At 40.4% G+C, this 20,285-nt stretch overlaps 2 protein-coding genes across 7 annotated transcripts; one reads left to right on the forward strand and one right to left on the reverse strand.

Annotated features, from left to right (window-relative positions):
* The first annotated feature begins 1,648 nt into the window (after positions 1-1,648).
* On the forward strand, positions 1,649-11,466 carry LOC122880295 (signal-transducing adaptor protein 1-like). Of its 6 annotated transcripts, none has more exons than XM_044205274.1 (14): positions 1,649-1,840; positions 2,788-2,875; positions 3,156-3,196; positions 3,289-4,498; positions 5,058-5,295; positions 5,427-5,498; positions 6,246-6,362; positions 6,606-6,662; positions 7,236-7,438; positions 7,740-7,871; positions 8,264-8,333; positions 8,882-8,984; positions 9,071-9,271; positions 9,402-11,466. In XM_044205274.1, the coding sequence occupies exons 5-14, from the start codon at positions 5,161-5,163 to the stop codon at positions 9,554-9,556; spliced, it is 1,245 nt and encodes a 414-aa protein (XP_044061209.1). In that variant the 5' UTR covers positions 1,649-1,840; positions 2,788-2,875; positions 3,156-3,196; positions 3,289-4,498; positions 5,058-5,160; the 3' UTR covers positions 9,557-11,466. The 6 variants fall into 6 exon arrangements, with proteins under 6 accessions (XP_044061209.1, XP_044061210.1, XP_044061207.1 ...); XM_044205275.1 differs by having other exon boundaries at positions 5,134-5,295; XM_044205272.1 differs by having other exon boundaries at positions 3,289-5,295.
* Positions 11,263-20,234, reverse strand: ankrd13d (ankyrin repeat domain 13 family, member D). The gene is made up of 16 exons (XM_044205270.1): positions 19,373-20,234; positions 19,146-19,281; positions 18,931-19,055; positions 18,566-18,611; positions 17,431-17,574; positions 17,064-17,253; positions 16,822-16,888; positions 16,165-16,246; positions 15,761-15,822; positions 15,498-15,628; positions 15,219-15,376; positions 14,964-15,077; positions 14,472-14,644; positions 14,048-14,127; positions 13,116-13,349; positions 11,263-11,799 (listed from the first exon to the last, which is right to left on the reverse strand). Exons 1-16 carry the CDS (start codon positions 19,454-19,456, stop codon positions 11,736-11,738), a joined length of 1,890 nt encoding a protein of 629 aa, XP_044061205.1. The 5' UTR covers positions 19,457-20,234; the 3' UTR covers positions 11,263-11,735.
* Between the last annotated feature and the right edge of the window lie 51 nt (positions 20,235-20,285).

Raw genomic sequence — 20,285 nt, forward strand, 5'->3', positions numbered from 1 at the left:
ATAAACAGCAAACTTAACAAACTACTCAGTCCAGCACTAGGCATGATGGGAAATGTGGGCCGTCACACAGATTATTGAGAGTGAGGATCTTCTAACACCCATGCTTTCAACAATCCTTGAAGAACTCTTTCTTCCAATAAGGGTTCTTCAGAAGCAAATGGTTCTCGGTGTAACCCTAGCCTCTCAGGAAGAACCCTTTTTTAACCCTTATTTCTAGGAGTGCATAACAAGCACATGCACAAACCAAAAAGAGAGAAAAAATAAAGAGAAAAACTTCAAGAAGAGCAACAGAGGAGGGAATCCTCTTCCAGGATGGACAGACCTACAACAGGTGGTGTAGGCCTATATACGGAGTAGCCTAGATAGAAGTAGCAGGGATAGAATTACAGTAATGAGAAAGAGAATGACAATTAAGTAAATTTAATGAATAAATTATTAGTAGTAAATTATTACGTAAATAAAGTGCAGACATATCATATTAAGTGTAATAAGTTGAGTTTCAGGCAGAGTGTAAAAGTGTTAATGGTATCAGTAAAAAGAAGCTTAGCTGTTATCTGTTTTCCTGCAGATCATCACTAGTTAACAAATCTAGTAGAAGCTCGCATCAGTAGGGGGGCAGTAGTTGTCAGTACTTTGGTTGGTTATAGGCAACACTATTAGCAAGTTTGCACAGAGCTGTTAAAATATTTTTACACACACCAAAACTGAACTGGCTGCTCACCCTCCAGCAATCTCCCAGTAATGAGTTGTTTTTAGGCATTAGTTCTGTGCAGCCAATTCTCCTAAGAGACAAGGAGGTTGCTAGGAGAATAGTCACACAAGTGCAAAGCCAGGCAACCCAAAAGGGAGCTCTTATTTTTGGTCTATACAGAACAAAAACAGCAGAGACCTGACCAACAACCTCAGGCTGTGTTCTGTGATATAACATGAGCCAGGCCTATCAACATCTTAAAAAAGTGAATTCATCTGAAACTAACATGTAAACTGTTAAAGTATTTTTAAATCCCTGGTTTGTGTTGTTCAAGCTTTAAATAAGTCATTTTCACCTGCTCTCTCTTATCCTAACCCAGGTGTCTGCTGCACGCTGTGCAGTGCAGCCTCCTGAAATAATCATGAAAATGTTGTTTCTAAATGACTTCAGTTACCCTGTGTATATACACAGGCAGTCAAAAGCATTTAAAGTTTTTTAATTAGCCAGTGTATTTATTTTATTTTTATTTTACATGGCTACAGAAGATGCTGAATATGAAACCAAATGAATTATTTCTTTAAGGACAATAAGATTAAAGGCAACAAAGCACCGGGTATGGACCGCAGACAGATCAGCTATCAGTATCAGCTGATTACTGAGCAAATGTTGTGTGTGCTGAGTCATTCCTCCACACAGGTGCCCTTTGTTGAACACTATTGCAGGAAGAGGACATATTTAAATTCTGTTTTTGTTCACGGCATTGAACAAAAACAGACACACACACACACAAAAAGGGAATTATGTGGAGCACTTAGTTTGCACAAAAGCACCAGTTGGGTGGCACAGCTCTGCCAGTTAGTTTCACTTTCACAGCCCTGTTGGCACACAGAGGAGAAACTGGATAAACTTGCTTAGTCACTCACTTCATGGTCATGCACAGCAGTGACAATGTGCAGCTGCCATCCACTCTGCTGTCTCAACGAGCTGAGGGGCTCCGGTGATGGTGGTGATGATGATCTTTGTCCACAGTGTCGATCACCCAGCAGCTGTGATGAGTTCAAAGACCACCACCGTCTGGCTCACATCATTAGCATCTGCAGGGAGTGTGGACAGACAGCAGAGGGCGAGTTCTTTTCACATGTTTCACAGGTAAGATCAAGCAAAAGGTCTTCTGCTGCTATTATTACTAGTAGCTACTGTCTATTATATGCTTTATGCAACTGTTTGTAGATCAAATATAGTATTATGGCTTATGCAGGTGGTGTTGCAACTAATAGATACAGTACAGCATAATGATGTTATTATCAGAACAGGCCTTTTGGTGGCGACTGTCAACAGTAGGTTATGACCACTGAGGATACCTCTGACACTACTGCAGGGATTATAATACCTGTACCATTATTAATATCAGTCTACTAATTTTACGGTTGCTACACAATATCAGTACAGCTACTATTAATACATTTCAATACTCCAGCTTCACAAGGATACATGTGAACCACTTCATATTGTAACATACACTAGTGGCAAATTAAATCCAACAGGGATATAATAATCATACTAATAATACTACTACTACTAATATTAATAATAATAATAATAATAATAATAAACAGACTTTTCAAAACACAAGTAAAAATAAAAGTATATAACTAAAAACAAATCTCTGAAAGACTAATTTTAAGTTTTTAGGTTGTTGTCATTGCATCATAAAATCAGTAGTTTTGCATCTGTAGTAGTGCACTGTACGTGACTGACAGAAGCTGAACAGGAACCACAACATGGCAAACAGTCAGTATATTAATAAAAAGAAACGCTTGATGATGTTGATAAATTTAATTGACCCAGAGCTTTCAAAACAAGCTCAAATCACTGGATCTTGAATTACACCCCTGCACACACAGCCTCTCGTTATAGTTATGCAAAAATGTTTTGAAAATGTATTTAATTAATCAAGATTTTTTTTGTCATAGTAAAGATCCTGTACACAAGTTATCTATTTTATTACATTAATTATTTCATCACTGATTTGATCACACTTATCATTATTATTGAGTTGTAAAAAATTAATCTCTTTTGGTATAAATGCACTGTAGGCTGAACCACAGAGAAGGAACAGATCCCGTGAGAACTGTCTGCTGATGATCTGTGTGCTATTTTCCCTCCCGGCATTCACGTTCCTCAGTAAGTGACAAAACTGGATGTTTATCGGGGATGTGCTAAATGAAAGAAGTTCACAGCTGAATTTCCTTAATGTACAGCAACTTATTGAAGAGCTCAATATGCATGAAAAAGCCGACCAATGTTTTCTCTCTATTAAACAGTTTTTTTCTTTATGGCTCATTACAGTATGAACTTACAATGTATGGCCAATAGCACCTTTATGTCACATAAAGGTCTGCTGGATGTTGTGATATTTTAGACGAGATTGCTTATGAGTGTGTTTGCCTTTTTCTTATTAAAGTAGGATCAGTTGGAAAGGAAGACAATGATGTACAACACTATGTAAGTTCACATTAAAATAAACACTCTGTAAAACATTCACAGCTTCCTGATACAAGACAAAAAGACTTCCTCTCTCTTTCCCTGTCTTTTAGGATGCTGATGTCGTTCTCCCGTCCAAGGTTCTGTGGTTGTTGGGATCTCTGCTGCTCTGGACGGTTTGGTTGCTCCTGCACCTCCTCCAGATGTTCTTCTGGTTGATCAATGGCCTGCTGTGGCTCATCTCCATTTCTGCGGCCCCGCTGTGTCACTGTTTGTCGTTCCTTCTGTCCTGTGTTCTGCTGCTGCTCCATTACATGTGTGACGCTGTGTTTTTTGCAACCACCAGTCCTGTGTACGCTTATGGCATGCTTCTCAGTGTTGGCATTTTACTGCTCGTTTTCCCTTGCAAAGATGTGAAATAAGTTTGTATTTTATATTTATATAGATAAATATAAATTATGTTATATGGAGAATAAATAGGTCATTTCACATGTAAAATCTCTGATATCATTAATAAGCTTTAAAGCAAGGCTGTGCACATTTTGAAAGAAGAAATAACACATTCTTCCTCTTACAGATGAAAGTTGAATTTATAAGCAAAAAAACTCACCCTTGCTCAGTTCAGTGCACTCAGATGTTTTACAGCTACAGCCTTACACCAACCTGGTATGACCAATAGCTTATGGTGGCTAATGTTAGCAAACATTAGATGGATATTGCTCAGTTTGCCAACTTTATGACTCTTCTCTACTGTTACACACAAGTTCTAGCATTTCACATAACTGTTGTCACTTGTGATCACTGTGGCCTCTATTCAGCAAAAGTTACATTGTCTCCCTTTAAAATAGAGAAATATTAACTAGTGAACTAATCAGGTGTTTACAATACAGCATCTTTTTATAAATACTGTATCTGCGAAGGTTTAGAGTGAAACTTTACAATAATCATGACTGTTAAATTATTCATGAAGGCTTCATATTTATAGGCTTTATATACTGCATTAAGACTTTATATACTTGTATATATTCTCAATATTTCTATTTATGTTATTAAACAATTCATTTCTTTCATTCCTTCTTACAAATTGACACTTTTTACAGCACAACTTCTTAGCTAAAATATTGTAGGTGTGGTTTTGATGATGCATGTTGTAATTTAATGTGATGGTAAGTTTGTTTATGATATCACATATAAATAACAGATCTATTATAAAACTAACATTTCTTTGATGTTATAATGAATTTCATCTACATTTATCCAGCTGCTGAACTCACAACCCCTACCTGGACCAGTGTGGATTAAGTCCATGTGTGTGTGTACTGGGTGTGTATACATTTTTTCAATTTAATGATATAAACTGCATGAATTCAAAAGTCTAAACTGTGATTGAATGTTGACTTAAAAAGGTTAACTGTTTTAGTGCATTTTGCTATCGCTCTCACACCACGTGTTAAATGTAAATAATTAATCTGGCAGAGTGTGTTTTGGCTGAGGATCTGTGTGTGTGTGTGTGTGTGTGTGTGTGTGTGTGTGTGTGTGTGTGTGTGTGTGTGTGTGTGTGTGTGTGTGTGTGCAGACACATGCTTGCATGCTTCATTGCTTCTTAGTGAATGGTGTAAAGCTGTCTTGATGCTCAGGTTCAAAGTACAAAAGTGGATTTTTATCTGGGATATTTCATACAAACTACTTCCTTCTTTATAAATCACTGCAGCGTTTCCTCATTCTCAGAATCAAATTAGCACTTAGAAGTAAGGAAAAGTGGGGGAGTAGCTTATCAGTGTAGGTTTATACACCAATAATCATATCAGATATACTAACGACTCAAGAATTTCATATCACTGCTTTGAGAGCTATACGAGGAAATAACAAGGAACTTTCTCAGGACCCAACTGAAGTGAACTGTTTATTCAACGTTAATGACTTTACTGCTAAACTGAGTCAAAGCTGAACCAAACCAGGCCAGAAGAAGCACACAGATTTGCTGGATGATGTCTGCACACTCCAGAGTCGTTCACAAGAGGAGGGCAACTATCACAGATCTGCCTCTCTACTACTCTGGACACCTGCTGAAGAAAAAGACCAAAGAGAAGGTGCGGACAAAGATGGGAAAGACTCTGAATGTGTGTATAAGATAATAAAAGACAACTTGACATTGACAATACATGGTTTTAAAACTGCATTAAATTCTGTTTCATTTGTGAATGTGAAGGCTGTGTGAAGAGACATTCAAAATGAGAGCTGTGATTTTCAGGATTTCAAGAAGTACTACGGAGAGCTCCGAGGAGCAACGCTCTTTCTGTACGAAAATGACACGCAGGATACAGTAAGCGAACAGTTTCATTTGCTCTTCTAGCTTAAGTTTTAGCAAAATTGTGATGTAGAAAATAACATTTTTACATAATTAATTAAACAGTGGATTTAACATGAGGGGTGCACGGTGGCAGAGCGGCTACAGCTCCTGCCTCCCAATAAGGAGATCGTGGGTTCGTGGGTTCGATTCCCGGACCGGACCAACATCACACAATCTCTCTGGGTGGAGTCTGCATGTCCTCCCCGTGTTACCGTGGGTTCTCTCCGGGTTCTCCGGCTTCCTCCCACCGTCCAAAGACATGCATGTGTAGGTTAATTGATAACTCTAAATTGCCCGTATTGAATGAATGTGTGAGTGAATGGTTGTCTGTCCTTGTCTGTGTCTGTGTTCGCCCTGCGACGAGTTGGCCACTGTCCAGGGTGTGCCCTGCCTAAGGCCCGAAGTCACTGGGATAGGCTCCAGTCACCCGCGACCCCCTAACGGGGACCAAGCGGTAGAAAATGGATGGATGGATGGATGGATTTAACATGTGTTTCCCTAAGAATAGATGTACAGTGTTAAGCCTTATAAACAAAGGCAACACTGTTGAAGCGCTATAAGAAAGTAGGTGAAAGAGACACAGAGGCCAGAGTGCACTGAAGAACAGAAACATATATTCGTTTTTATTATTTCTATGTTAGATCAATTTATACATGTTTTACTGCATAAGTCTGGTAAGTGATAATTCTCACATTTTGTTTTGTTTGGCTACTTTTTCAGTACACAGAGAAGCTGGACCTGGAGCAGCTGAAGTCCATGGAGCTAGATTCTCCATATCAGAGGAAAGCACCAACTATCTTCACTCTCACCCTGCAAACAGAGGAGGTGCAGCTAAAGGTGCGTTGCAGTGATTTCTTCTCTCTTCTTCAGGGTGCTGTCAGCCTCGGGTCCATGCTACTCAAAAAACTGAATGGAATTCACACAAGAAAATTCAATTTACAATGACATTCTAAATATTATGTGGACTGTGGTTTCAAGTTCTAACCTTATTTGAGCAAATTAAAATCACGTTGACCCCAAATGCCATTTTCTTGTGAGCAGCACATAACCAAAATGTCTGCTGTTTATGTAACTGTACAGATGGACAATCCTGACTCAGGAGAGGAGTGGAGGGGTTACATTCTGACTGTGATCAAAGTAAGCAAACACACACATACAACACACACGTGTAAACTTAAAGACACACTCTGATGGGTTAATGTGGGAGCCTGTCTAATAGACTCTAGGTACAGTTGCTACGAATGGTACAGAAAATTGCAGAGTGCTCTTAAAAAAGCAATAACAAACAACAGGAAGTATATCCTGGTTAATAATTAGGCAATCATTTGGTTCATGATGCTTCTATGACCAAACTCCCCTTAAGACTGATGCAAAATGTCCAAGGTTACAAACAAGGAAGCAGGGATATCTGCAAACTGAAACGAAAGATCCAGATAATCTGTTATGTGTGTGACAGAAAGACTGCGTCAGTAAATATTTGTGAGTTTATTTTCAGCGTGTGGATACGGCTCTTAAAGGCTAAACCTGAACTCAAATTGGATGTCAACAACAGTATATTTTTTTGTTTTCTTACAATATCACAGATTTTCTGGAAGAGATGATACATTTGATCATTTCCCAGAGGAATTCAGAGAATCATTTACCAACAACATACCAGGATGCATTTTCTAACCTGTGACAAACTGTGTAAAATTGGTGGTTTCCTTGTAGAAAAAGATCCCCAGTAAGCTGCAGTTGCTGCCTGGACAGATGTTGCTGCTGCAGGAGGTCCTACTTCAGGAGAAGAGAAGAAATCCCCCCACGCCACTGCCACCCCTCCCACCCCGACCATCCTTCCTACTCTCGGCCTCCTCCTCCCCCTCCCCTCCACCGCCTAATGATGACCCTGACCACAGCGACCCTGAGATTCCTGCGTGAGTTAGTCTGTCTCCAGAAATGATCTTTTTCAGATTCTTCCTCCTCGTTACTTCCTCTTTCTGACAAACGGAAGCACTTCCTGCTATTTCTGTCTGTCTAATAACAAATACAGTTACACTAAGTGATTATTAGACAGGGTTTTTGAGTATTTTTGATGTCAGTGACAGTTAAGCCCTTCCTGTTATCCTAAATCAATGAACGTGTTGTGTGTGCCTCGTTCCTTGCCCTCTGAAACAACATAAATGCATTTACTTTGGAATGAGGAAGTGTTTGTTTTTTTCCCTTTAATTTCTGCAGGTGTTTCTTCAATGTGACTCGGCAGGAGGCTGAGCGAATGTTGGAGGCAAACCCAGAGTGTGGAGGCATCATCCTCCGACCGTCCACCCTAGCCAACAACTACGCCCTGACCCTCAGACAACTGACGCCCAGGTCTGACAATCCAGACAGACAGATATACTCGTTTGGTTTGAAGCATCTGGTTAACCAGGACAGGAATTTAATTTGAACATTGTTGTGTAAAATCTGAATTACACAGCGCAGATTTTTTTTTTCTCAACCCAAATATAACAAGTGTTGCTGTAGAATCATTAGCATACAAATCATTTGCAATTCAGTGTAATGTAATTATTATGACAATCAGGAACCACGAGATGCTACGGTTGATAAAGAAATGAACATGCGAATAGGTGCTTGTTGTTTTTTGCTCATTCCAATTTGTTTACATTTCATATCAAAAACGTACAAAAAAAATCAATGTGTTGTTGTTTATCAAAGGACCAGTCAGAAGTAAGAAAATAATCCTCCTCTTCCTCGTGTTTCAGTGGGCCTGTCATGAAGAACTACAGAGTGACCTCCACAAACTCAGGGTTTGTCATTGAACTGAAGACAGCAGTAAGTCCCATTGACATGAACATGATCAACATGTTGTCATGTGCTTGTAGGAATTAAGATCCTTCCGAGTCAGCTGTTAAAACAACACTGCATTCATGTACTTATGTCCTGCAAAGCAGAGTGTGGATCGGGTTCCTTTTATCTTAGTTATTAGTTATTATGCTTGAAACGTCCACCCTGCATGGTGAGAAAGGTTCATGTGGATGAGTGTTACTAGCAAATTACCACTGAATGACACAAAATCCCACACTGTTTATCCACAATGTTGGAAAGTTGAACTAAAAGTGTGTAGGCTGAATCTTAAGCCAGCTCAGGCTATGCTAAGTAGATAATGTTTCTATTTATTATGACTGGTAATAAATATTGTATAATTATACAAATTTCAAATATTTTTATCTGGGATACCTTGATCACCAACATAGTAGGGAAGGGCAGTGTTCAGTGGCCACAGTATAGGAAACCTAAACATATGCAAGTAGAAATAATCTGAATCATCATTAAACCTAGTCTTTATCTTTGCTTTTCTGTATGTGTCCTCTCCTCTGTAGGTGACGGTCACCTCCTTGAACGATGTACTTAAATACTTCCTTGAAAAGACAGAGTACCGTCTCCATCCCTACATGGCATCTCAGCCCTACGACACTCACATCGGTGAGAGGAACACTGCTGTTACAAATAGTCTCAGGTTCAGCAGCAAGTACACAACTCCTAACAATGTTTATGTGTGTGTTAAACAGATGTGTCGCCGGCTCCAAAGTGCATCAGCATCACCTCCACCTTCACCTCACCTGCATCTAAAACAGTACCCAAGGCAAAAGTGGCACCTATGCTGCGCTCACAGACCAAAGAGGAGCCTCTGCCCCCTCCAACCAAGCCAGTGGAGGGTGAATACGTGGTTCCTGATGATCACAGTCCTGATGATCACAAACTAAAGCTAGGTGAGAATGAGTGTGAATATTTATTTTAACATTAGTACTTATCAGAGCTGTTTTAGGTTTGTATATCAAGGTGTACGTATGAGAAAGTAAAGGCTAAATGACTGACATTTGTATGTTTTTGTCTATCTAGTTCAGTTGGATGGAGAGCTTCGGGAAGTTTTAAAATTAAGGAAGGAAGTCATCTACACTGCAACTGATGAGGAGGAAGTTGCCACCTATGAGAATCCCACCGCTGAAAAATCCTGCTCAAGTACAGCACAATGGACTAAGAATGCAGCAATGTGAGGCATATGTACTGTTTGGCTGTAAAAAATTGGTAAAAAATTCTCACAAGTCTGCTAATTTAATGTTTAACTTTTAACATCAGTTAAGAGATTATGGTGCACCATAAGTGTTGTGAAAATCTTTCCAAAAAATGCACAGGATAAGGTTAATAATGTGTGGCGGTTAAATTAAAAGGAAAGAGGTTCTCAATTTCTTAAAGCAGGGGTCTCTAACTCAAATTAACTGGGGGCCACTGACCAGGTTGTTCTCTCTTCAGAGGGGCCGCGTTAACACACTCTTCACAGATGTGACAGGTAGCACTCATATTAAACTCCACAAAAAAATAATCCACCTCTCTTGAAACTGTCTGTGTTTATGTTGACAAGTTGCATAGTTAGGTACAGCTTGCTACATGTTAAATGTGAAATAACAAGACCAAAAGTCTAAAGCCATGATAGCAGCACTGTGAGTGTGTGTGCACAGCAGTGCTTTGAGCTAAATGCTAATGTCAGCATGCTAACACACTAATGCTAACATGTGGGTGTTTACCATGTTCACCATCTTAGTTTAGCGTGTTATGCTAACATTTGCTAATTAGCACTAAACACAAAGCACAGCAACGGCTGATGGGAATGTCATTAGTTTTGTACGTATTTTGTCACAAAGTATTGGAAAGTATTGGACAATCTAAAATTTTGACCTCAATTCATCCTTTGGGGACCATGAATGTCTGCACCAAATGTCTTGCCAATCCATCCTATAGTTGTGGAGGTATTGCAAGAAAAAACAAGCATTTCCCAATATAAGCAAAAAAGATAACCCAACCCAAAGATGATTAATTTCTTATATACGACAAGGAAAAACTGCTATTCCTCACATTTGAGCAAATGTTTGGCATTTTTGCTTGAAAAACGACTCAAAACGATTGATCGATTACCAAGTAGCTGCAGACAGTGGTGGAAAGTAACAAAGTAGACTACATTTACTCAAGTACTGTACTTAAGTACAGTTTTGAGGTACTGCACTAAATTTATGTGACAGCTTTAATTACTTTGCAGATTCAGATAAATAATACAAAATATTATCAACAGTATGATGTATTATTATAGGTTTATAAGACTTCATTGATCCCCAGGGGAAATTAGTAGTTAGCTCCACCTTGTGTGAAGAACACATTAATGCATCAATAATTGATACATATATATATATTTATTATATATATATATATATATATATATATATATATATATATATAATATAAACATTATTCTGAAAGGGGCCATTCTGTATCATGAGTACTTTTACTTTTGACACTTAAAATATAGCTTGATGCTAATACTTTTGTACTTTTACTTCAGTAAAAGTTTGAATGCATGCATTTTACTTGCAACCAAGTATATTTACACTGTAGTATTTTTACTTTTAAGTAAAAGATCTGAGTACTTTTACGACAAATCATTGCAGCGCTAGTTTCAACTACAAGTGATATCGATGTTTTTTGTCTCACTTTGGAAGGTTATAATGCTTTCTGTTTTTGCTCAATGACTGGTTTAAAAGTGTAAAAATGAACATTACGTCAAAATTGCCTGAGCCAATTATTGTACAGATCAGAATTATTGTCTATTTTTGATATGAAAGAATGATCAAACTGTAAAATACAAAACTACATAGATACACGTGAATCTTATGTTTGTCCCTTTGTTCAAAAAAAAAAACAAAAAACAATCCAGGATGATCATTATTCTTTATTTTTCACACATAGGAGTAAGCCAACATAAATGTGTACAATGTTATAATTATTTTTATAAGTTATTCCATTAAGATTTTTCATCATTATCACGGATCATGTTATAGGTTTAAAGTTTAAGGATCATTCATCACTCAAAGACAGCAAGACTGTGAAAAATATTCAATAAAAAAAGAAAAACAAAGACGATCTCCCTTTTGTCTCCTCTTTCACTGTAGTGTGTTTCAGAGTACCTGTTTCCACCTCTTATTTAACCCCCTCCCCACCTGCGTTTCACTCACACTTCTTATATTCTGGTCCTTTACACTCTGTTGTAGCAGCCTTCGTGTGAGAGAGACAAATAAAATATCTGTAATAACTTAACATCTCAGGATTTAAAAAATAAAAATCAAACGGAATAAATTAAGAGGATTGTTCCCCAATGAAGACCGTTGCTCCATTGCTGTTGTGACATTACTTCTCGGTGAGTGACAGCTGCAGGATCCTCTCCAGCTCCTCCTCTTCCTCCTTCTGCTGCCTACGAAAAAAATAAGACACAAAACTTGTCAGTCAAAACAATGGCAGTCCTGTGACTTTAGAATAATTACTTGAAAAACACAATGCTGACTATACGGAATGGTTTGATTTATCAGCACATCCTCATCAGTTTTAATTCCTCTGAGCGGTTATATGGGTGCATCTGACCAACTTTACAGTGCTGACCAGTGTGCAGTAGCAGCGAAGGAAAATCTGTTGCATAAAGCAATTCTGCTGTGTTATTATAGTGACTGAAGCACAGGAGCATTGATCTTGGACGTTTAGTTGTAACGTGCAGGTTCCTGCGGGTATTTTTTCCAGGAAAAGGAAGTAGATTTCAGGGAGAACTATCTGTAAATACTGTAATCTCAATTTCCCAGTATTCAACCCTTGTGACAGATTACAGCGGGCAAAACTGTCCCTGAAAGTTGAGCTGAGGGGAAAGAAAATTAGTAATACCTTGTTTTTCCAATTTTATGTTTCAAGTTTCCAAAACTTCACAAGTGAATCTGACTGCTTTCCTCAAGCAGTCAATTATTAGTCAGCAGAGACTCCACTACATGACAGTCAAACATCACAAATTCCAGGACTACTCACACTACACGACCTTGTCCGAAACATGCCTTTATTGCAGCATCTCTGTATTAATGCACACGACTAACAACATGGAACAGACAACAACTAAGAGATTCTTTCCTTGGATCTGGATGTTGGGAGATTTTGACATACCACTGTGTCGCAGATGTTGTATGTCACACTACGGTGTCAAAGCAGAGTTTGAGATGAAAGAGCAGACTGCAACACTGCCTATGTGTGCACACTCAGTTGAAATAAAAAAATAATAAAATAATGAAGAGGAATAGAGGGAGGCAGCCTAAGTTTTCTAAAGCCCACACAATGCAGTCCACTCAAAACCGCTTTCTAATACATTCCAAAACAAAAAATGTGCGCAGTGGTGCTGGTGTTTGAGTTTCCTCTGGTTTCCTCATGCAGGTCAGGTGAACTAGCAACTACAAATTGTCCACAGGTGAGAATATGAGTGTGGATGATTTTCTGTCCACATATATATTAGTCCTGTGATAGACAGTAGCCCAGTTCATGCTGGGAATGCACAGGATAAAAAGGTAAAGATTCCCTTGAGAGTCTTCTAACCTCTAACCTCTGGATGTCTGAAATAGCTCCAATTCTGTGTCAAACCCTCTCTGGACCACTCAAACAAGCTTTCGTTGATGAGCAGTAGCCACAATGTCGAGTTGATTCCAACATGACGATTGTGTCTCAGCTAAGCTCATGCATGTCAGACGGCTCCCGCCTCACCTGTCCATTTCCTCCTGCTCCCGGCACGACAGCTCCATGGCCATACGCAGCTGCTCGTCGAAGCTCGACGCCACACCAAAGTGTCCCGACAACCGCGGATCAGTCACCGTGCTGTAGGAGAGCGGGGAGTTGGCAGTAGGGTCCAGTGGGGAGACAGAGTAGGTCTGTCTGGGGTCGGCTGTGTCTTCTCCCTCTCTGCTGACCAGTGAGATGGACAGGGACTCCTGGATTGCCCTGAGAAAAGAAAGAAATAAGGATATTAAGACTTAAACTGATGACAAAGAAAGGTATTTTAACAGGAAAGTTTCACTGCTGAGCTTCATTATGGGACGACTGGGAGTTGCTGTTCCCATGAGAAGGAGGAAAGAAAAAGCTAATCACTGAAGTCTATTTAGAGATGCTTAATTAAATTACTTCACAAGCCACAGGTTTCCCTGAATAAGAAAGAATTATGAATAAGCATGGGTTAAACCTCATGATGGTTTTACAACAACTACAAAAGAATGTTCTTTTAGTTTAAAAAAACAACAACAACAACTATCTGGCTGAGGTGGACTGTATTGAGCTGACAGACAGGTCTATATGACAGCTTCAAGCTCTGCTAAATTTAGGATTTGATTCTTCATCCTTATTTTTGTTATTCTCTGTTCATAAAGTAAAGCTTTTAGAGAAACAAACTTACAAGAAATGACAAAATAATCAGAAAATTGAAAAAAATCAATATAGAATATTTACCTACTTATCTGTACATCTCTGGTTTCTGTGCTTGACATTGACTTATTCAATTCATGGAGGATTTATTGCTAAAGGCCTAAAAAAATTGCCAATATACTCTTAACAGTAGAGTTCATCTAGAAGCTTCTCTGCAGTTTAAGCAGTGTGAAGCTGCCTGTAAAGGAAACAAGAGATGTAAAGTCTGAAGGTCAGCTCACCTCTCCAGCTGAGAGTCTTCCTCGTACAGTGGGCTCTGGGGCACCGGGCGGCTGTTGGTCAGGGCCTCCCAGATGGTCACCTAAAAACCACACGTAAGTGTCACAACTGGCTTTAGATGTAAGGGAACCCTGTTTTTTTTACCCAAATTATAAAAATGTTTAGGGAAAAAACAGAAAAAAGAAGAAAAGCAAGAACCAAAAATAGCATTTTCTGTCTGGGACCGGTACAGTTTGTTACTTTTCCTGACATGTCACCTGGGTCACTGCAATTTCTCTATGCTCGAAAGCAAGAGTGAAATTAATCAGTTCTAGTCAGAATGCAATGAACCAGCCAAAAAACTTAAGAGGTGTTACACTTTGGAAGATGACGAGAAAGGATAAAAAGGGGAAGAATCAATTCCCATGTCTGACGCGTAACTCTGACCTGGTCGCTCTCTGTGCCGGCGTCCAGCAGGCTCTGCTGGATGGCGAACTGCAACAGGTTGTCATCCTCGTCCCTCATTGGCTCGCTGCGGCCTGGGCCGAGGGTGGTGTAATCTGCGGGGGGCTCGAACACCGAGGGGTCCACCTCACATTGGAAGGGAGGGAGAGACTGACCTGGGTGAAGATGAGTTACAATTTTACTGTACCTGCAGATATATATTTTCATTACTTTTAAACTGGTGTTCTGTTTTGGAAACAACTACACCTGCCTTAAATTACATTCTTAAACCAAAACACTTTGACAAAACCGTATTATAATTACACTATTCTGCATTATGATAGATTATCTACTCTACTGTTCTACTGTAAAAATATGAGTTTCAGGACCAGCTGATATTTGAATTCTATGACAGTGAAATATATATCAGGTATTACGGTATTATGTCCTTTTATTGAGTTCATAACTGGTGTGTATGTGTGAGTCAACAGTCACCAGCTTCCTCAGAGCCCTCTGGTTGGTGGACCGTCACAGAGCTGACCGGCTCGTCGCAGCCACACAGATTACTGAACGTCACTCTGGCATTCAACACATGAAACAGGGGAATCTCTGGAGGGCAGAAAGTGAGTTTTTGAAAGATTAAAAAAGGTGATTATTCCTGTGGCACCAGTGGGAATGAAAACATACAGTAAGAATAAACTCTTGCTACACATAGGAAATGACCCACACTGTGTGACCTCTCATACCCACCAATCTTAACAGGGAAGCCTGGCGGCAGGCGCAGGGTGATGAAGTCACGCAGCTTGGCAAAGTGGGCATTTGAGATGGCCATGAGGTCGATGATGGGCGTCACTTGCTCGGCCAGGGATAGAGGGTGACTCTCACTCAACCACAGAGTCGCTTTAAACCTGGAGATGACACAGAGAGAAGGACACAAGATGCAAAACCTTCGCTTTGAGCGAACTGGTCCATAAAGAAAGCTTTAAGTGATGAACATTAACGCTGTGCGTTTCCATGGCTGCATCATACTTCTGGACTTTGCTAGTAAGCTCGACGGGACGTCCGATGTCCCGGCTGTTCAGGTTGAACTCTGGGTTGAAGTACTCCTCTGCTGTGATAGCTGTGGGGTTGTGAGGACTGGCACACTGGGACACATTACTCTGACAGAAGAGAGACACAGAGAGAGAGAAATCTATAAGTGACTGTGTTCAAAGTAAGCTGCAGGTGGTGTGGGAGGTGAGTGTGTGTGTGTGTGTGTGGATGTGATGCATAGGTACTGTGGAGACTCTTACCCCATTATGAGCTGTGTGTTGTTCAGCAATCCCCAGGAAGGACTGCAGAGGAGTCTTTGAGCCTGAGTGGGAATAATGTAGGGAGATCATCATCATCAGTCTGTAAATTCATTCTATTTTTTGCTCTACAAGGAAGGCAAGAGACACATCTGGAGCAAAAACAACATTAAAATACATTGAGGGGAACATAACTTTGTACTGTGAGTCAACAAGAACTACATAGTGAATGATTGTGTTTAGTTTATATATAATTTTTCACACCGTAATCTTATATTTATGGAGACTCTCTACAGTTATTCTTTGGCCTAATAACACTGGTTTTGACATGTTAATACTTCCCCACCCCTACAGTTATAAGTGCACAAGGACTTACTGTGTGGGTGTTGTTGTGTCGGTGTATTTACCTTTGCTCCTCGACTTATCCTGGTCTGATAGATGCTCTGTCCTTGACCGAGTCACCAGCTCCACATTGGTGGCACTGTAAACCTGGATACGACGACGCACAAATAATAAAAATAAAAACAAAAACAAAAACACACACTCTTGAACACACACTTTTTTGTCTTACACTTCACTGTTTTAGCAAAGCTCATGTCAACACATTTGTTTGGGTTACAAATACATTTCTTTGTTGTAAACAGCGGTAAGTAAAACTGTGGTGTAGTGTAAGGATTAAGAGTCTCTCTTGGTCTATTGACAGAGCAAACAGCATATTGTCACTGTGTTTTGTCTGGAACTTGATTTTCTTGTCTGCATCTCCCTCGTAAAATCTATTTTCAATCTCAAAAAGGACAATCCTGAATAACAAAAACACCATAAAATTCTCTTATGCGAAAGTTCTCTTTGCATTCAGACGCATTCTTACTTGTGTTCATTTCTTTAAACATTTTTTAAAAAATATTGTTTTTTTTCTAGAAAATTCTTAGTAGCAGATAACTGGATCAAACTGGATCACAGAAAATTGTACTAAACTAACTTCCAAATGGTGTGAACTACATGTTTCAGCCAGCTTTGCTACTTCTGAAAATCCATCTGGACTGGGTTGGCTCCGGGTCACTTACCTTGGCTTCGTACCCGCTGACCACCTCACTCTTCTCGGATCGCCATCCCCAGATTCCCGACTTGTTCCTAAGCAAGCAAAGAAACAAAGTAAGGGCTCATGGCACAGAGGTTGTGAGCAGTGTTTGTGTATTTCAAGCAAGCAAGCAAGGTGTGGAAGATATCTGCAAACACAAACAAATCAAGTGTGATCTCGATGAAATGATTCCAGTTTGTATATCTGTACACAGTATGTGCTTGTTACCGTTCAAAGGCAATGTTGCGCGTGTTGAGGTGCGTGGAGACGATGGGCGACGTGAGTCTCTGGGCTGTGTTCTCCTGCGACGGCTGCATGGCTGCCAGGAGGGAGGGCGCATCACGGGGAGACAACACGAGTGGCTCTGTGTACACCACCTGCTTATCATGGTCCACCTCCATCACCACGGCCCCGTCGTCTAAGAAGAGGAGCGCACAGGTGAAAAGGAAAGGCAGAGGACATTTTAACCTCAACTAAGGTCCTTAGACGTTTCTAAGTCTTTCAGGGTCCAAGTAAAGTTTTCATGACAAACTCATCCATCCATCGCCCCCTGTTCTGTTGTATGCATGTGATGCTGTTCTAGGAGCATACGCACCCCCGCCCTTGAAGATATAACTGCGTCGTCCTTTCAGCCAGGTCATGTGTTCGAAGCCCAGGAGGGTGGTGTCCACACGGAGGCAGGAGCCGCTCTTCCACACCCGGTAGACGTCACTGGGACACACCTTCGACACCAAGGGCACTGAGAGGTAGATTGAAAAAGAAGAGAAGCATTTTAGAATCCAAGCGGTAAACAGAATGAGGTAACCAAACAGGGAAGGGGCTAAGGACTAACAGCTAAGATACCCAAAGTATCCCATTTATAATGATATAAAACAGATAAGATCAAACTGTAACTCAATTTATAAGTCAACAGGAAATTACTAATTACTTTCTGTGCTACACTGCTTTATTAAAAAACTGACTGGGACTTATATAAAGTGAAATTGTAGACATTGGTCTTGTAACAATGGCTGACCATAACACATGTCTTGCCCTAATTCGTTAGTTATTGTAAAGAATACACATTAACGTATTGAGGTTATATATGTTGTGATCTTTATTGTAAATACTGGTTGATGATGATACTACAAATATAAAGCTGCAAAATGTAATTAACTGTTCACGTGAGCATCTTCTGCAGATTTGAGAAGGCAAAGTAATGCAAACACAGGAAAGCACATTACATTACTGAGTAGTCCTGTCAAATACATTAGTAGGGTTGTAACGGTATGGGATTTTCACAGTACGATAACTGTCTCTGAAAACATCACGGTATCACACAATTATTATTATCATCATCGTCAGTTACAATGACCCTTAAAGGAATGAAAACACAAGGGTTAATTTGGTTGAACAGTCTTATGACAGACATGAAACCTGATATAAACTTGAAATTTTTTTTTAATAAACACGGTAGAATTCAACACCGTAGATAAGCAAATGTATATGGTATGATAACCATTGATTTTCAGACCACGTTTTATACCGTGAATCCAGTATACCGCTGCAACTTTAGGGCGGGGTATCGGCCATTTGTAGTGGGTTACAGTGGGCCACTGTTTCAAACTGACTGGAGTAAACAGTCACGTGTTTCAAACTCCTCTGAGTGGCAGCTGCTGCTGGGAGCGCTGTCCAGATACAGTGGCGCTGAAGTGAACCTCTGTGAAAACACATTAATGAAACACGCTCACCCCAACTGGTGAACTCCCACTTCATCTCCACATAGAAGTCCCGCGCCTGGAAGAGACAAAGGAAACTTTTTTTTTTGTACTCAAACAAAAGCAAAATATCCATGTCTTCTTACGTTTGTGCATCATGATTCGATCAAGCTTGAGACTTGTGAGCATGTTGGGAACATACACAATACATAAAGAAGCATTTACACAGCAGCTTAAAACTTTGTTGTTCCCCACTGAAAAAAAACATTTTCCACAAATATTTACCAAAGCTTTGAGGCGTGGTTGAGGATCGCATGTGTTGCTCTGGGCAACAGGTAGAGTTTAAGACCTGGAGGCTCAAAGCTTTTAACCAAATGGTCAACTATGAACTGTTTTACCTGTCTTAGTTTGCTGAGCAGCTCTGGGATGCCTGCCAGTCTCTCAGTGGCACGCTTGAAGTCTCTGTACTGAAGCACCAGCTGGACCAGCTCAGGGTCCCCGGTGCTCACCGCCTCCTGCAAGACTGAAACATACATCCACATTTAATGACATTAAATGTTATTCCCTCAGCAGCCTCGGGGCATGAAACTGGGAGCCACAGCAGATCACTCACTGGTCCAACCCTGTGCGCTGCAGTGTGTCGGGTCTACAGAGTGCCTGAGCAGCACCCGGGTTGACTCCAAGTGGCCCAGACACACAGCCAGCTCCAGCGGGGTGCGCCCCCTCGGATCCAGGCGCTCCACATCCTGCTGCAGAAACAAACACACGAGCAGCATCAGCGCAATGCAGTGCGACCCAACAAACGCATCTGTAAAACCCCAAATAAACCTCCTGACTTACCTCTTTCTTCTGCAGCTCTCGATCAAGCTCCAGGTACTGATTGTTCCAGACCAGAAAATGCAGAGGAAACGCTTCTTGAGCCATGGTTGTCGTCCGCTTGACAGTTCAGCAGTAGTAAAGCTATGTTTGTAATATGACTTCTGCAGCCAACAGATTGCAGTGACACCACAGCTTGTTAGCTAGCTACTAGCTTAGTTAACAGCAGAAAATGGGTAAACGCTGAAAGCCAGAAGTGTTTCACTGGAAAAACCTGTCACTAAGCAAATCTATCAATGTAGCTAACGTTAGGCAGCAGACAGACAAGAAATATTATGCGTGCCTATTTAAATTAGTGGGCTGAGTTAGCCGAGCTAACTCAGCCCACTAACTTGATTTGGATAACTAACAGCTAGCTGAGCTAACGTTAGCTAACTGGCTAATAACATTGTTTCCTGCTGCTCTTGGCACCTGTTTTCCATTATTCACAATGCAAGACAACTAATTTAGTCGGCCAAAAACGCACCTCCCAAGTCTCATTTTTTTTATACGATGGATAGATTCAATATGGGTGAAATCACCGGCTGATCAAGTTAGCTAGCTACCCCGCTGCTACTGCAACCATCCCTGTTTATATCGCAGGGTTGTTATGGTCTGTTAAAATAAAGCGAGATACGGCCTTTAATCCAGTTTCACATCCAGGTCACTCGATTTGGGAGCATCCGATACGACGCTGGTGACAGCTGCTGCCGATGCCACTCAGTCCTGCCTGGCTAACGATCATTAAACCAGACCACATCGGCCAAAGTCTGCTGTTACTGTGCAAAACGCAGGTTTATTCACAGCTGCAGCAGCGGTACTTATTTATTTATTTAGGCGTCGCTTTATTTCCAGGTTATGGAGAGAAGCTGGGTGGAGCCATGGAGGAGCTGATATT

This window comes from Siniperca chuatsi, linkage group LG8 (assembly GCF_020085105.1).
Source record: "Siniperca chuatsi isolate FFG_IHB_CAS linkage group LG8, ASM2008510v1, whole genome shotgun sequence".
NCBI lineage: Eukaryota > Metazoa > Chordata > Actinopteri > Centrarchiformes > Sinipercidae > Siniperca > Siniperca chuatsi.